This window comes from Mauremys reevesii, linkage group 7, assembly GCF_016161935.1.
Source record: "Mauremys reevesii isolate NIE-2019 linkage group 7, ASM1616193v1, whole genome shotgun sequence".
Classification (NCBI taxonomy): domain Eukaryota; kingdom Metazoa; phylum Chordata; order Testudines; family Geoemydidae; genus Mauremys; species Mauremys reevesii.
In genome coordinates, this window is record NC_052629.1 from 111,164,235 (window position 1) to 111,180,791 (window position 16,557).

General features: G+C 41.0%; 1 protein-coding gene across 5 annotated transcripts in view; it reads right to left on the reverse strand.

Moving 5' to 3' along the window:
* Window positions 1-16,557, reverse strand: part of ITPR1 (inositol 1,4,5-trisphosphate receptor type 1) — a 244,803-nt gene that overhangs the window by 78,752 nt on the left and 149,494 nt on the right. For 3 of the 5 annotated variants that reach the window (XM_039546364.1, XM_039546363.1, XM_039546366.1), the window contains 2 exons: window positions 3,557-3,689; window positions 2,540-2,730 (listed from right to left, as the gene is read on the reverse strand). In XM_039546364.1, the coding sequence (XP_039402298.1) occupies window positions 2,540-2,730; window positions 3,557-3,689 (324 nt within the window). Of the gene's footprint in view, window positions 1-2,539; window positions 2,731-3,556; window positions 3,690-8,337; window positions 8,386-10,070; window positions 10,107-16,557 lie in introns of all 5 variants that reach the window. The other 2 variants (XM_039546362.1, XM_039546365.1) reach the window with 1 other exon arrangement.

Sequence of the window (16,557 nt, forward strand, 5' to 3'; positions counted from 1 at the left end):
AATCAATTCATCTGAACTAAAAAGAAAAAGCCGAAAGCCAAACCGCACCCCCACTAAGAGGAGATATTTTCTATGGTTGCATTGGTGCACGTAGACACACGTATGCTCTCTCTCTGAACCGCTGTTGGCTACACAGATCATTTCCCTAAAGGGACACTCCCTGAACACTTACTCGTAGAGCTGGAGAGGATGGAAAAAGTTAGTCTAGTTTGCTGGAAGTAGCATCTTAAAAGGCAAGATCACGACAGAAATTGGCAGAGTTGTAAGGTACGGATGTGAAAGTGCTAGTGCAATTTACTAAAATTGCTGCACGCCAACAACTTGTTCCTCAGCAAATACTTAATTTACAATCCCCCCACATGTGCAGTGATACACATCAAGTGGAAACTAGGGAGTCTTCCTTTTTGGTTAAAAATGTGTCCTTGGAGATGGATGGAAGATTTCCCTACTATATGTAAATCAGAGTTAGAAAGGGATCCCTTGGATCATCTAGTCAAAATAAACTGGGAGGTGGTCCTATTCAGTCCATAGGCTTCAAATTCCAGAATAAGCTAAGGAATATAGATTTATCCTTGCTGGACTGGAACAGAATTTGATTTACCCGCCAATATGACATGGGAACATACCTGCGCATTGCTAGGAAGATGAAGGCTCAGATTTAACACCTGAGAAGATAAATTTCACCCTGCAATAGTATTGCTGTTATTAAAAATTTAAGTTGGTGTGGGGCTCTTTATCTTTATCAGGCAGAGTGAGCTAAATGTTGCTCACAAGAGCGCACTCCATGTCCTCTTGCAAAGAGCGCTGAGTGTGGATTCTGACATTTGGAAGGAGCCACGCAGGTTCTCCCCATACTACTATAATATACCATATTAGAAGGTTGACATTGCACAGTGACATTGTGTATAACGATGCTGGCTGAGTATCACATAGTGAGGTAACATCACAAAGCAACATCACTTCGTCGCACTGAGTTGTGGGTCTCTGACTCAATAACATGATGGATATAACCATTAGTTCTTCAGGATTTAATACAATTGCTAACACCCAGACACCAGTGCCCTTTAGAGTCCTTTATTCTATTTCTTTTCCTGCCAGAGCATATGCTGTAACAAGTGCATATTCTTTTTGTTAATAGTAATGGAAATAAACACTTTTAGATAATCTGGTCATAGAAAGTCTGATGTCTATTGTACAACCTGAGAGCTTGTGGCTTTTAGCAAAGCCTGATATTCTCCTACCCCCCCATCCGCAAAAATCTGAGCTAAATTCACCTTGATATAATTCCACTGAATTCAAATGAATTATATGAAAACTTGCGTGTGAATTATAACAAGTCAGCTTGTCTATCATCATCATCAAGCAATAGTTAAAGAAGTGCTGAAAGGGCCCAACCAGAATCAGGGCCCCATTGTGCTGGGCCCTGTGCAAACACACAGAAAAAATATTCCCTGTCCTGGAAATCTCACAATCTATAAGGCAGATAGACAGACAAAACGTTGGGGGAGCGGATGTAACATTCTGGAGATAATATTTCTAAAATTCATGAACTACAGCTGTGACATTAAGCTAGAAACCTAAACATGTCAATTACCTTAAGTGTTGAGAAATACTTAATTGATATTTAATTCTCTAAAAGAAAAGAAGTATATTGTTTAAAAATAACTGCACTACCAAGTTACTGATAGTTTTATTCGGACACAGAATAGAAAGAAATTAAATTATTGTACATATTGGGAAAAACCCACTCTGGACTATTTATACAATATACAGACATACCAATATTTCTCAAAATACTCTGCACTTTCCAAGCAATTTTCAGATGCCCAAATACAGGTGCATTAAGTCCTACACAGACTGATCCTGCTTAAAGCGTAGAGTCAATAAGGCATCACATATTCTGTGATAGCCTTTGTAGGCTGTTTATCCACAGCAATGCATTGGTTCATGTGTGGAAGAACAGAAGTAATTGTGCTTTTGACACATGGCTTTTTTTTATTGTAGGCGCATCAAGCCGCATACAAACCGTAGGTTGGTAGGTCTAGCCATCTGGCACAAACTTCTACTTCAGTCAATAAAACCAAACTAAATTTAAAGACATGTAAGCCAATGAGAGCAACACTGCCAGGGAATTAACTACAACCTGGGGCTTATCACAAAGTAAAGTGTCTTCTGATTTTAAGCCAGATAAAAACAAAAGCTTAGTCCTGAAAACTCTTACACACTTGCTTAATTTTACTCATGCAAGTAGTCCCACGGACTACTGCATTCTGCTATACTGCCTTAACAACCTCAAATCCGAGCTTCCACACAAAGCCAACGTTTCGAAGTCAGTGATACCTAGCTACTTTTAAGTTAACACACCTGGGTAAAGACATATTACCTTGAAATATTGCAGTACTCAAAAATACACAATACGCACCCAGTACTTTAGGCCTAAGATTATCTAGTCACAGCTCAAAGCAACAGGGATTTTATAAAAGAAATTTCAATTGATGATGTTTTTAAGCAATCAGCTCATTGTTATCCATTTCCTTACCTGTATAGTAGTGTTGCCACCTTCCAGAAGGGCAATGGCTAGCAGAATACTTTCATGAAAAACTCTATCACTGGTGGCATTCATGATGAGGTCTATGACGAGGTTGGATGCACCTTCTTTATCCAGATGACACTGGACATCGGCCAAACTCATTTCACCTCGACTCATTGAACTGGATCCGGAGCTTCCTCCTATAAAGGTAAATCACAATGACTAGCTTGACTCACTCACCCCTTCATTCTATCAGGTGACAGAACTCATTCTCCAATAAAGTAGAGTAAAATGTTATAGCCTAATAAATTAACATTGTGAAAAATTTAAAGTGCCAATCAGATGCTTAACTCTGTACAAAAGACAATGACAAGTTCTCTCATGAAGAGCTTATACAGTCTAGAAAAGGGGTTCTCAAACTGTGGGACCCCAAAGTGGGTTGCAACCCCATTTTAATTGGGTCACCACGGCTGGTGTTAGACTTGCTGGGACCCAGGGCCGAAGCCTGGGGCCCACGCCCCACCGCCTGGGGCCCATAAGTTAGGCCACTCAGCTCAGAAAAAAGTTAAGTTCATTTATACATTTAATTTTAATGTATTCTCTTTCAACAACAGCATTTGATTTTGTCAATTAGACGTTTGCTGACTTCTCCTCGAGTCCATATGAATAAAAACATTTTGAATTATCGAACAGGCAAACTACGCTCATCCTTACAGTGTGAAGTGAAAACAATCCAGAGGAGCGGGAAAAAAAAAATATTAGGATGGTTTCTGAAACCAACATTACATCATAAAAGAACAAACTCCTTCCCAATCCTATCATTGAGAGATAGAAATAAGTTGTCCTTTTCTATGCGACTCACAGAAAGTCATGGGGGTGGGTGAGTGGGGGCCATCTCAAAGGGAAAAAAAATAAAAAAAAGTTACTTCACCTGTAAAATTTTCAGTTTGTTATGCAGTAACAAGCATAGACAATATGGCAGGCTAGAGTCATACAAATCACTAATTAGAAGGCAGCACATCCTACCTCCTCCCCCAGCTTTGCAAGTGCCTCCAGGAGACAACGGGCCATTGCCAAAGCTTGTAAGGCTCTCTCTTCTTCCTGCAGGTCTGACGTTGCCATAGTAACGGTTGACCAAAACTTGCCTGAGTGCTTCACCCTTAATTCAAACAGGGTAATGAAATCAGTATTTGAGTTTAATGCATAAATGAATGAACAACAATCAAGAGAACCAGGAGTGGTCTTATAATTGGCCTAGTTTCACCAGAGGTGGTGGGGGAAGGAAGGACTCAAACCGTGAATGTTTCAAAACAAAACTTCCTTGAACATCCTACGATATTTTCAGACCAGCCTAGTCACTATATATATCCATCCCACAAGCCTCGCCTGAGATCATGGGTACCAAATACCAGCAATAGCTAAAGTTCACATGCAACGCTAAAAAATTCTAGCTTGTGTAATATTGAGATTTTATTCCAAAGGTGCATTTTTACCGGTGTCCATTAAAAAGGACCCAGGGCTCAACTTTAAAATCAGACATGCAAATTGAGTGACACAAAAAAAAAACACACACACACACAACCCGCACAAAGTGGGGATTTGTTAAGGGGACAGTTAGAACTCTGGAAAAGGGCACGAAGAGAGAGAAAGAGAATGAAGTCATGGTTTAAGATAACATGTTGTTATGAGAATAATCCCACCTCTTCATACTCCATTTTGTGAACATTAAAGAGCTGAAACATCCTCCCATCCCCAAATAATTCAAGTTAGTTGACACTACCCATCTGTGTGTAATCTCAGCTCCATTAATGGTTTAACTGCTTTCCAACTCTTTAGTAAATAAAAAGCACAGCATCTCCCTGCAGCAAATACAGATGGGTCATTTTGATCAGTCAGCATCCTAGCACATGAGATCTTACATTTTCCAGGACACCAATCCTCCAATAACCTGTAGCCACTCAACTATATTCAAAGTTAGAAGGCCACAAGCAACGTTCTACTCTGAGTAAGAAGCCCTGAACACATGCAGCTCATCAGTGGAAGATGAGAGCCTGTGATACCTCTCAGAATCTGAACCACCATTAGTAGGCCCAAGACTGCTTCCACTGATGTCATTAAGAACACAGCTGAGACCACAATGGAGCACTATGTCTGCAAGCTGCATGGTTATTTTGGTAACACAAGAGTTGGTAGCATGCCCAGCAATGAACAGGTACAGCAGGTATTTTGAGAGTGTTTTAAAACCTTTATAGGTAAAGACAGAGACAAGTAACTGTAAAATTAAGAATACATGGGGTTATGAGGAGACAAGTAAAAAATGATTTTAGGAAGAGGGGAAAAAAAATCCAAGGTGGAACAAAACAAAGTATCTTAATGACCTTGAGCTCCACTGGCAAAATTCACCTTGCACATTGTATTATAGTTCATACGCCAAATAATGTAATTTGCCAGATCCATTCAAAATGTCCTTAACAACGTAGCTTGACATCATCTGCTGTACAAGTTAAGCCTTTGTTTAAGAACTTCAGAAGTGATTTTTAAAACACAGATGAAAAATAATGAAATAGACCCATTAAAATACAGAGAGTGTAAAAAGAAGAGTGATTTGTACTTTTGTATGAGAAACACTTTAAAGTGGGCTCTCTTTAACAAGTGATTGGGGCAGCTTACCTGAAAGTTAAAAATCCTGTAACCTCTTTTGGAAAGTTATAGGCTATCCCCGGTGTGCTGGAGAACAGTGCCTCCTTTCCTAAGAGAATTCCTATGTTGAAAGCATAATGGCTACACCCTTTGCCTTAGTCATTGTGCATCTAGCATCAGACTTCAAAATTATTCCCACATACTATTAGTAGGGCCCTACCAAATTATTGGTCCATTTTGGTAAATTTTATAGTCATAGGATTTAAAACATCTTACATTTCATGGATTCAAAAATGTATATATCTTAAATTTAATGGTGTTGTAACCATGGGGGTCCCAACCCAAAAGGCAGATGGGGGGGGGGTGTCAAAAGGCTATGACAAGGGGTGGTTGTGGTATTGTCACCCTTTCTTCTCGGTAGCACTGCCTTCAGAGCTGGGCAACCAGAGAGTGGCTGCTGCTAGCAGCAGTGCAGAAGTAAGGGTGGCAATACCATACCATGCCACCCTCACTTCTGCCCTGCTGCTGGCAGTGGTGCTGTCTTCAGAGCTGGGTGCCCAGCCGACAGCCACGGAGGTTCCTGCAACTGCGGGAGGTTCCAGCCTAGGTGCAGCTTGTGCAGGGAAAGAGGTAGTCCTGTCCCTCCCAGCCCGGCTTGGACTAGCAGCTGGAGCCCAGCACATGGTAGGAACCCCCAGCTGGGATGCCTCCAGCCCTGTTGCTCCCCAGCTCCAGGCCTAGTGCTCAGAGGTTAAAGGGGCCTTGGGCTGGCTGTTTGTGTGTGTGGGGGGAGGAGGGGTGACCACAGAACCCCCCCATAGCACAGCACCCTGGGTAGTCACCAACGTTGCCCACAAGGAAGGCTGGACCTGCCCCCACAAAAGCGATGTCCCCTCCCATACCATGCCACCTTTACTTCTCCACTGCTGCTAGCGGTGGTGTTGCTTTCAGAGCTGGGTGCCTGGCCAGAAGCCGCCACTCTCCAGCTTCCCAGCTCTGAAGGCAGGGCAGAAGTAAGGGTGGCAATACTGCGACCCCCCACTCCCCCACAACAGCCAAATTTCACAAGGGAGACCAGATTTCACGGTCCCTGATGCATTTTTCACAGATGTGAATTTGGCAGGGCCCTAACTATTAACATGAAAGATGCTAGATAGGATCCCTATTTTATTCTTCTGCAATCAGCTTCATATGAGGGGGTAAGATTCAAAATAAACCTTAAAATAAGGCCTTGACAGCAACGTGCTCCCAAAATTATAACAAAAGGCTCACAGGGGTACTCCTCTCACAAATTCCTTAGCAAAATGATACTGGGAAAAAGATCATTACTTCCAAGGTGCCTGTATTTTCGATCATTGATTGGGATGGTCTGTGAAAATATAACAGAGGCTGGGGACTAGTTCTAAACCCTCCCCCCCCCCACAAAACCCCCCACACTGCGTGTGAGCTGTTTTGACGGACAATGACAAGATACCGTTCTAGTACACGCTGCAGTGATTTACAACACTCCTGCTGCTCTCAGTTTTGCAGGCGATGAACGGTGCATGACAGAACAAGGTCAAATAGGCAAAAAAACAAACTATGCTGTCTTCTACATGTGTACTCATTAGAAGGGAAACTTGACATTTATACACCCTTTGTGCCAAAATTAAGTTACAATGGGGTTTTCACATTACCATTTTCTCTTCTGTTAAATTAGCTAGCAGTTGCCACAGCAACTGGCATTTAAAATGGTACTTTTTACTACCTACGAAAGATCTTTAAACACATTCACTATGAATATCATTGTTCAATAAACTTCTCCCCACCCTGCCATCTTCTAAAGGTTAACGGTTGTTCTTTGGATTATAGGTAGTTTGCCTTTATTTCTACCGGAAAGGAAAAAAAAATCTGATGACTAAAGTTTAGTGGTCAAAATATTTCAGGCAAGAGAAGAGCTCAAGTGGAATTTCTGAGTACGTCTGTTGTGGTACCACCATCTTCTTGCTATTGTTGGACTACATCTAAAATAGCGACACTCATAAAAGAGTATGACAGCAAGAGAAAGCAGCTGAGATCATATGTCAAGTGATTCCAATTTCTGGTAAAATGCTCATCCAGAGTTGCACAAGCTTGGAGAGGTGTTTTCACTTTCAATACCACTTGGAGCTGCAGTTCAAGAACACTGGGAAGGAAAACCTCATCATTTGCTTGATGTAATTATTAAAAAGCACTGACAAGCACATGAGAATGTAATCGGAATAGAAGAGGAGAGAAAATATTTTCCCAAATACTGTCATTCGTTCAGCTATAACAATGGGCTTGAGAACACTTCTCTAACTATAATGTTAGTATTATACAGCACTTCAATGCGTACAATACGCAAACAAATATCAGATGTTTGGCTGTATTAAGAAATATGAAACATGCTACCTAGAAAAGTTCAGTGACATTCAGTCTCCTCTGTATTTAGCATCCAGTTAGGCTATTGGTAAGCAATAGATAAGTGGTATGCAAATATTATTGTAGTCAATGGCATAGTATAGATGAATTGGGTGTTGTGTGTACATTAGAAAGTGTTAGAAAACCTTTAGGCAGTAAGACATTGTGCATTTACATATATCCTTCAATTAAAATGCAAGATTAAGGCAGTAATACACTTAAGAAGCAAGTACCACAATAACAGCAGCTTAACTAGAGGAGCAGGCAAAAGTGGGAAGCACCACAATGAACTACTAGCAGTGCTGATTCTGAAGACTGCTTAGCTTTTATAACTAAGAGGCACTTTTTGGCCAGGCAAGTCAACTCTGTGGGCCTGATTATCCTTTCAGACTGGCTTTACAATGGGGTGACATCACCAGTTTCAAGGGAGTTCCTCCCAAATTACAGTAGTGTGAAAGCCCTCGCGGTGGAGATTCCAAAGCAACCGAGGAAGCATACACACACATTTTCCATTTAATTTCAGTTGAAGACGTGTTTTACATGCCTTCATCTACTTTACAGTTGAAACTGGTAGAAATACCAGTTTGAGATTTTCAAAGACATGGACACTAAGTTCCCTTTTAAAAACAGCCAAATAAATTTCTCACACGAACTTTTCTGCCTGCATATACTGTTTAAGAAAAAAGGAGAGATGGAAGGAAGTGTAATGGTAATTAGCAGTAAATATACCAGACTACTATACATACCCTTTTATGATCTTCCAGCTGCCTCTGTAGTAGACTTTGATCAAGCTCCTGCTGAGCATGCAGAAATTCTGTTGTAAAGTACAATACTAAAGAGACACTAATATCTTCAGCATCAATAACTAAACAGTAGAAAAATTCAAGAAAGTCATACAACTGAGAGTAATGGGGGAGGGACGTTGGTCGACTGACAAACTTATTAAAGAGTTTCAGGGCTTATCTACACCTTTGATGCTCTCCATCAAACTACACAGGGCATGCACGTTTGCTAGATGTTTTTACATATTTAAAAGTAAAAGTAACACACACAGTTTCCATCTAGTTTCACAGTAACTCAATACAAAACAGAAAGGAAAAAAAAAAAAAAAAAAGGCCAGGTTCTTGGCAACTCATACGTGCATTACATCCATGCATACACACTTATACACACACAAACACACACCATTTCTGGAGGAAATGTCATTATTTTGACACACCTCACTCCGGCCAATTAGGAAGTCCGGTCTCTTGCGAATGTGGAAGACATTTGGCATATAATGCCAATGTCAATGCCTCAGTTCTGTTTGAGGCTTTCAACGTATTTTTGTTCTGCTGTGCAGAGTAAATACTATGGCAGGTATAATGGTGAAAGCCAAATGGCTCTTCTCTTTGAACAAGGCAGATTTTCAGAACAGAACAATGTCTTCGAAAGCATGGATCATTCATGACAATCATTTTTCAGGAACTGATTTAACGCTAAGAGGCTATTTCCCACGTGTCTCATTGAACTCATTCTGTAACCACTGAGCGCTTAAGACAGACATTCAAACACTACTCCACAAACGCTACTTATAATAAAGTTCCAAAATACTGAAAACTGCATTTTTCTCTTCATCACTTACAACAAATCCATAATACTGTTTAGCCACATAAAATTATTTACATAGCCTAGGCAACTGAAAAGAAGCTAGACTTAAGCTTCCATATAGCTTTAATCAAAAGTAAAACTGATCTGGTAGGCAGTGGTATGCTCTGTGCCAACCGCATCATTAGTTGCTTCATTAGTTTCAAAAGAATTCAAGCTTTCATAAATTCATAAATAAATAAATAAAAGTTCTAGTCCTAAATGTTTTTGGTGGATAAACTGTTGAATATGAACTGATTCATCCTAATGGGTGTTAACCCCGTAGTGTAATGATGACAATTGAAAGGTCAACTTTACTACTTCACTGGATCTTTTTAAAAACAGGAATATTCAACTATTCTGGATTTGTTGAACTTGGGTAAAGTTCCACTATTTTCTCACTCCTCCCCACCCCACCCCTCACCTCCCAACCTCTTTTGTTTTTAACATGCAGGATAAAATGATTTCAGATCGGATTTCCCCTAGTGAAGTGAGAGGAATGAAGCCCAGTTCTTTCACACAAGGGATCTGAGCTGAGACTTTCAGTGTAGTGCCTCCATTAAAGATGGGTGGCTGAATTACCTGCACAGCTTCGAAAGTTTCAGTCTTTGCTCCTTTGGGGCTCTTAATGGTACAATATGAGAACAAGTTTTGAATTAGTAAGAGACCTATTTTTCCCCCATTGGCAAGAATATTTTATATTGGATTGAACCATTTCAGCAGGGCTGCATAGGGCCCTCTGCCTACATCATTCAATAAAACACAACAGAGATTTGACCAACAAGACATTTAAGCATGACTACTTCAAAACACCAATATTTGTGTGTTTTACAAATATAGGTGGGCGACACACCTCTACAGAGCTTTCCGTTTCTGGAGGTTGCGGCAGCTAGTTGAAAGTAAAATGCAGATAATTAGTCATAGTTCAGGAATGTTTCATCTAAACAGAAATCTAATGGTAAACACTTAGGGAGAGGGGAGTTTAAAAACCAACCAAAACAAAAGCACAAAAAAAAACTTTCCATGGATTTTCTGCCACCCATTTGACCTTAGCTGCATCATCTTGCTGAATTATGGCATAATTGTGGTTTCTACACATACTGAAATAAGTTTACTGCTTACATGTATATTGCTGATAAGGGACCAAGTTTTCCAAAGCGCACCTGCGAAAGTTGCATGTCCCCAACTTGCTCACATGAACTATCAATGCAGAAAAACATACCCTGATTTACTGGTGCATGCGGTTTCGTGCCTGCATTAGCTCACATGCAACATGGGGATGCACAAACACAGCCTTTCCAAAATCTGCCCCCAAACATATACACTGACATACATGGTGAGTTTAACACATTTTAGTGTAGTGGCTTAATCCCCACTGGGGGTAAATCACTGTCTGAATACCACTTGCAGCATACATCTGTTTTAGGATATGGATTCTGAAAGGGCATTTTCATTTATAAGATAAACGTTCTTTTATTTCAGAAAAAGAACAATGTCATTATAGTGTTGGACATCAGCAACCAAGTAGGAAGCTAAAGGGGGATGAACAGATTTTCCATTTAAAATGTGATGCTACATGATAACACAAATTAAGATGAGTCTACCCGTATCACCTAGTAAAATTTACACACATTCAGCACAGATACAGGGGGGAAGGATAGCTCAGTGGTTTGAGCATTGGCCTGCTAAACCCAGCATTGTGAGTTCAGTCCTTGAGGGGGCCACTTAGGGATCTGGGGCAAAATCAGTACTTTGTCCTGCTAGTGAAAGCAGGGGGCTGGACTCGACTTCTCAGGGTCTCCTCCAGCTCCATGAGATCAGTATATCTCCACATATTATTATATTATTTTACTTTCGAGACCTATAAAGCCTTTTTAACATGGGTAATTAATTTTATATTCTGAAGCAAACACACTAAGAACTAATTATGACTATTTATGAAATAGGAGCATTTAGAGATGCCAAACAGCGACCTGCTGTGCTAGGTGCTGTACACACTCGTAACAGTCAATCCCTGCCCCAAAGAGCTGACAACCTAAATCGACAAATGAGACAATGGGTAGGAGAAAGGAGGCATCACACTAATTTTAAAAGATGAAAAACAGGCATGAGCAGATTAAGTGACTTGCCTAAGGTCACACCAGATACCTGTACTAGAACCAGGATTTGAACCCAGATTTCCCCAGGGCCAGTCCAGAGCCTTAACTGCAAGACCACACAACACACTCTCAGTCTGTAAGCTAGTAGCAGAGTGACTGTGGTGAATCAGTTTTCAGAATATCAGCTCCACATCAGCAATAGAGTAGGACAAAACAGGCAGGAAAATAGAGGAAGGCGACCAAGCTGAGGAAGTCTAGGTGGAGAGGTCCCACTGCTCAGGAAAGAGGCAGAGGAACTGACATTTTCCACCTTGGCATTCAGTGGGGAGGGATGCCATGATCAGGAAAAGCCATTCACCTTATTTCTTCTAATCAACGTTCCTCCTGGCTGATTCACATGCCTCTCGGGTACATTATTTCCTTGCATTGTCATTACTATGTATTCTGGAAATTTAACAAGCATATAGGCCACTGAAGTCTTGGTCAAATGGGAGTTTAGCGTATTTAAGTTAGGAGAACAAAAGTTAAACAGGAAGAACCTCATTTATGCAGGAACTTTGTCTTCATCTACCTAGTACGCATTACCAAGCACACTCTAGTTGCTCAACAAATAATATTGGAATTGCTGTTCCAGACCAGTAATCAGTCTGAATCCCTTATCCAGACCACACCAGCAGCCAATACGCAACTTGCTTCAGAACAAAGTGAAAAGGCCCTCTTATTAATAAAGTAGTAATCAATCTCCTTACCGATAACACAAGCTCAACTGCACACCCCTCTGTTAAGGGAATTAAGTGTTGTCTTCTTTTCAAAGACTGAGAAACTGAACCAGAAAGGTTAAGTGTCCCGATCCAGGCTACGGAGGGGGTCAGAGTCTGAACTAGAACACCCTGGTCTTGTGCTCTTACCACACACTAACCAAGCAGATATGTGCATGTTTTAGGACTGAAATTTGCCAGAGCTATAAAGAATCCAAAAGAAGTTAATTTGATCCCATAGAGCAAAGTGATTTACAGGAATTAGGAAGAGGAAGTATTTGAGACAGAAAAGTCCCATGTCTTCCAAATTAAACAGGAAAAGGGATATAGGGTTTTAGGGCCCAATCTCATAAGGGTTGGGGAAACCTTGCTCCCAGAAAGAGTTCAGCAACTTCAAATGATGAGAGCTTCCTGGAGTCCTAAGGGTCAGCTCACCTGTAATACTGCAACTGTAACGGCTTAAGCAATCAGTCAGTAAGACTAAAAACTGAATAATGAGATTGACTGGATTGTTTTAATCAAGACTAAAAGTAGCAAAGAAATGTTGAGTTGGGGTGTCATGCTATCCTTAGCAGTGTTTAGCAGGGTAAACAAAATATTAGCCTAGGCTTTAGAGAAGTATGGTCCAACAGTTGAAGTGTTAACCTGGGAGCCAGCTGTAATCCCCTGCTCTGCCATAGATTTCCTGTATGACCTTGGTTATGACAATCTCGCTTTGCCCCAGGTTCTCTCATCCATAGGCGTGGATTCCGTGGGTGATCCGGGGCTGGGTCACCCATGGGGAAAAATCAGTGGGTGCTCTGCACCCACCGGCAGCCAAGCTCCCTCCTCCTCCCCCTCCCCAAGCATGCCACGTCCCCGCTCCTCCCGCTTCCAGTGCTTCCTGCCTCCTACCCCCGCTGCCGCCTAACAGCGGTTTGGCAGTGCTTAGGAGTTTCCGGGAGGGAGAGGGAGGAGCGGGAATGTGGCGCACTCAGGGGAGGAGGTGGGGCAGGGGCGGAGCTGGGGTGGGAAAAGGTGGGGCGGGGACTTTGGAGAAGGAGTGGAATGGGGGTGGGGCGAGGGAGGTGCAGGGGCAGGAAGAGGCAGGGTGAGCACCCATCGGGCAGAGGGGAAGTCGGCGTCTATGCTCTCATCTCTAAAATGGAGCAAACGTTGAGGATAAGTGCATTCCAGATTAGAAAGTACTAAAATATTGCAGTACTGGGTGCCATATAAGCACCAGAGATAAAGCATTCAGCTTCAAAATGTTAAACAAAAATGGAATGGATGGCAAGGTCGGAGAGTAGTGTAGAAAATTTCCTTTCTACTAACAAAAAGGAAAGTGCCATTCAACTTACTGTACAGGAAGAGGCTACTTTGAAGCTGCCCCGCCTACAAGTTTGGCAAATAAATTATTAACCATACTAGAATTATTATTATTTTGACCTATTGTTGTCCTGAATGTTTCTAACTGTGACGTCTCATTTTTTATGGAATAGGTATCTCCCCAAAAGCAACTCATCTGACTCAAGTGAATGTACCCATTTCAGTGGTTGGTACAACCAATTAACTGAGTAAGCGTGTACTTATTACATCACTTCAAAGCTGACCTAAAAGGGAATAGTTTGATTTTTTGGTCCTCTTTTGTCTTTGTTTTATGCAGAAGGCCTGAAAGTTTAAGGTTTTTATCTGATTGATTTTTTACATGAGAAGTTGAGAATTTGCCTAGTCTGTTTTTCCTGAAGACTACAGTCACTAGGGGAAACTAGCAAGTGATTGATATTGCAGATAAAAATGAAGATAAAAATTGCACAGCAGAGGAAAATATTTTTTTTTCAGACTTGAAAACTCTGGAGTTCTTTACTTTTTTGCTATGTTATTTAGTTCAAATGCCTAGCAAACAGCTAGAACAAAAGATCTCTATTAAAGATTTGTGAATCTTTCAAACAAAATACTGGGAGAGCTTCCAATTCATTTCACTGAGTCCTGAAATGGACCCTCTAGCAAAATAGGGGAGAGAAGACCTGATATTCTTGACATTTCTAAGGTAGAAAAACAACAGGTGAAAAAAAATATTTTTTAAATGAGTGTATGTATGTGAAAGAGAGACAACAACATTTCAGGCTTTTGCTATGAAAAGAAATGGGACATATTTGTAATAAGAATTTGATCCTTTCCCCTCCCTCCACCTTCAAAGTCAAAATTACAAGTTTCAAAAATGTTCTGTCTTGGTTATAGAGAAGCAAAAATAAGGCCAAATCCATTTTGTCCTCCTCAAGTCACCTTTGATCATCCAGGTTTCCGAGTGGTAGCCATGTTAGTCTGTATCAGCAAAAACAACGAGGAGTCCTTGGGGCACCAGCATAAGCTTTGAAGTGGGTTTTAGCCCACGAAAGCTTATGCCCAAATAAATGTGTTAGTCTCTAAGGTGCCCCAAGGACTCCTCGTTGTTTTTGCTCGTACAGTGCATTCAGAAGATGGCATAACCTAGTTGAAACACTTCTTGGTGTTCAGCTTCCTGATGCCTACGCTGGCTTATTCCAGCTTCTTCACAACACTATTTAGACAGAGGATTACAACCTTTGTCACTCCTGATACAACACCCAAAGATTTCCACAATCCTGCTTCCATCTCCCTAAGGTCAGTTCCATGTGCACGTCTCTGAGGCCTCTCCAATGAACCCGCTTAAAAAACAGATCAGAAACCAGAGACTGAATTTCTTCTACTTGAGATACAATTCAAACGTTAAGTACAAAATACACAACAGCAATGATTGTGGCATGAGATCTCTCTAAGAGGGATATAATTTCATCTTTAAAAGTGCATCTAACTAGCATTTATCATGTTAATTGATCTCCTATCTTAGATCTGGAAACAACACATTCTGAACTTCATCCAGTTGTGCCAACGCAGTTTTACAGCTTATCATTGATACACATCACTGCAAAGATTATTGCAGCCAATCCCTTTTAATCAAGGATTTCAGTTCCCTTTTCACCTACTTGAAACCTCGAAAACCCAAAAAAGCCCCCACCCACATTGAATGGGTTTGCTGGTGTATTTCTCTGGAGCTTGCTTATCAACCACATAAAGAGAACAAATCCTTTTTATTGAACTGATGTCAACATTTTACTAGAAGTTACTTTAATTCACCCGCTTAATGCCTTCAATACCCATTAACGTCAAGGCAAGTTGAGGGTGCTTAGCAGTTTGTTAGATCTGGTCCCTTTCTGCTTTGCTAACTATATGCAAGGAAAGAGTGGCTGGGGATACGTGTTGAACAGGGCTTCATAACTTATGTGCAAATACTCTTGGACATATAAACATTAGCTTTACTGATCAATGATAGAGAAATTCAGAGAACTCTGCTGAACCTCTTTCAAATACACAGCCTACCTAAATAATAAGATACTAGATCTAATCATTCTGGAGCAACGTTACTGTAAAAAGAAATAGCAACTGTATAGCTGCTGCAACTGCTCCTGTAGCCTCGGACACTGGCGCAGACAGTGCAGACTGAACTAACAGTAAACAGTTCCACCACATTTATTGGCAATTACTGCTGAAGGTCACACATCAGCAACGAGCATGAATTCCAGGAAAAAAAGCTGCTCTTATGTAACTGCTGCTTGAATGTTGGCAGGTGCCCAATGGAGCAGTTCACCGCAATATGGGAGGAAAAAAAAAAAAAGAAAGAAAAAAGTAGGACATCTCTCTGTTACATTCAGCATCATCAGATCGCCCCCTTAAGGTGAAGTTTAACAGTTCTCCCCTCTTTAATGCTCTTCTCCTGCCATACATATTAATTTGTTCTGGGATTTATAAATCTCTTACCCAGTATCTCACTACTTTCATTGCAGCTCTTATCTTCACATAGCAAAGCAGGTTGCTTTGTCTCTAGCACCTGTTAAAATCCAGTGACAGACTGCAATAGGGGTTTGAAATTAAACAGCTTCTGAAAGCCCTTTGCCAATACATTAATGCTCTTTAATCACAGTGAACCCAAGATTCAAGTATTCACCCAGACCTACATTTTCAGCGTAGCAGCTCTGATCATGTATGGTACCTGGGCTACAATGAGAGGGCTTAAAAAAACAACAACAATTTCATACTTTTTTCACTGAACTACTGCAGTGGGTTTAGTACTGTCACAAGCGGTAAGATTTCCTTGATGCCTCCTGATTAACTGTAGACAGAAGACCAAATTCTCTTCTGATGCTGGTACAAATTGGGAGCAACTCCACTTCAATCAATGGAGTTACACCAATGCAAGACAGTGCAAGTACTGTAAATGGTAAGAGTCATGCCCACAGCAGTTCTAGGGAGAACTCTTGTCCATGTCTCATGTCAGGATTTTCCATTTTCTTTACTATTAGAAAGATTTGCACAGGGCCCGTGTTAAAAAGTCCATATTTGTCAGTATATTCTCCACCTAGAAAGTCATAACCTTCAACTCATGGGATCAATCTGGTGCTGTGTAAAGGACTGCAAAGATCAACAC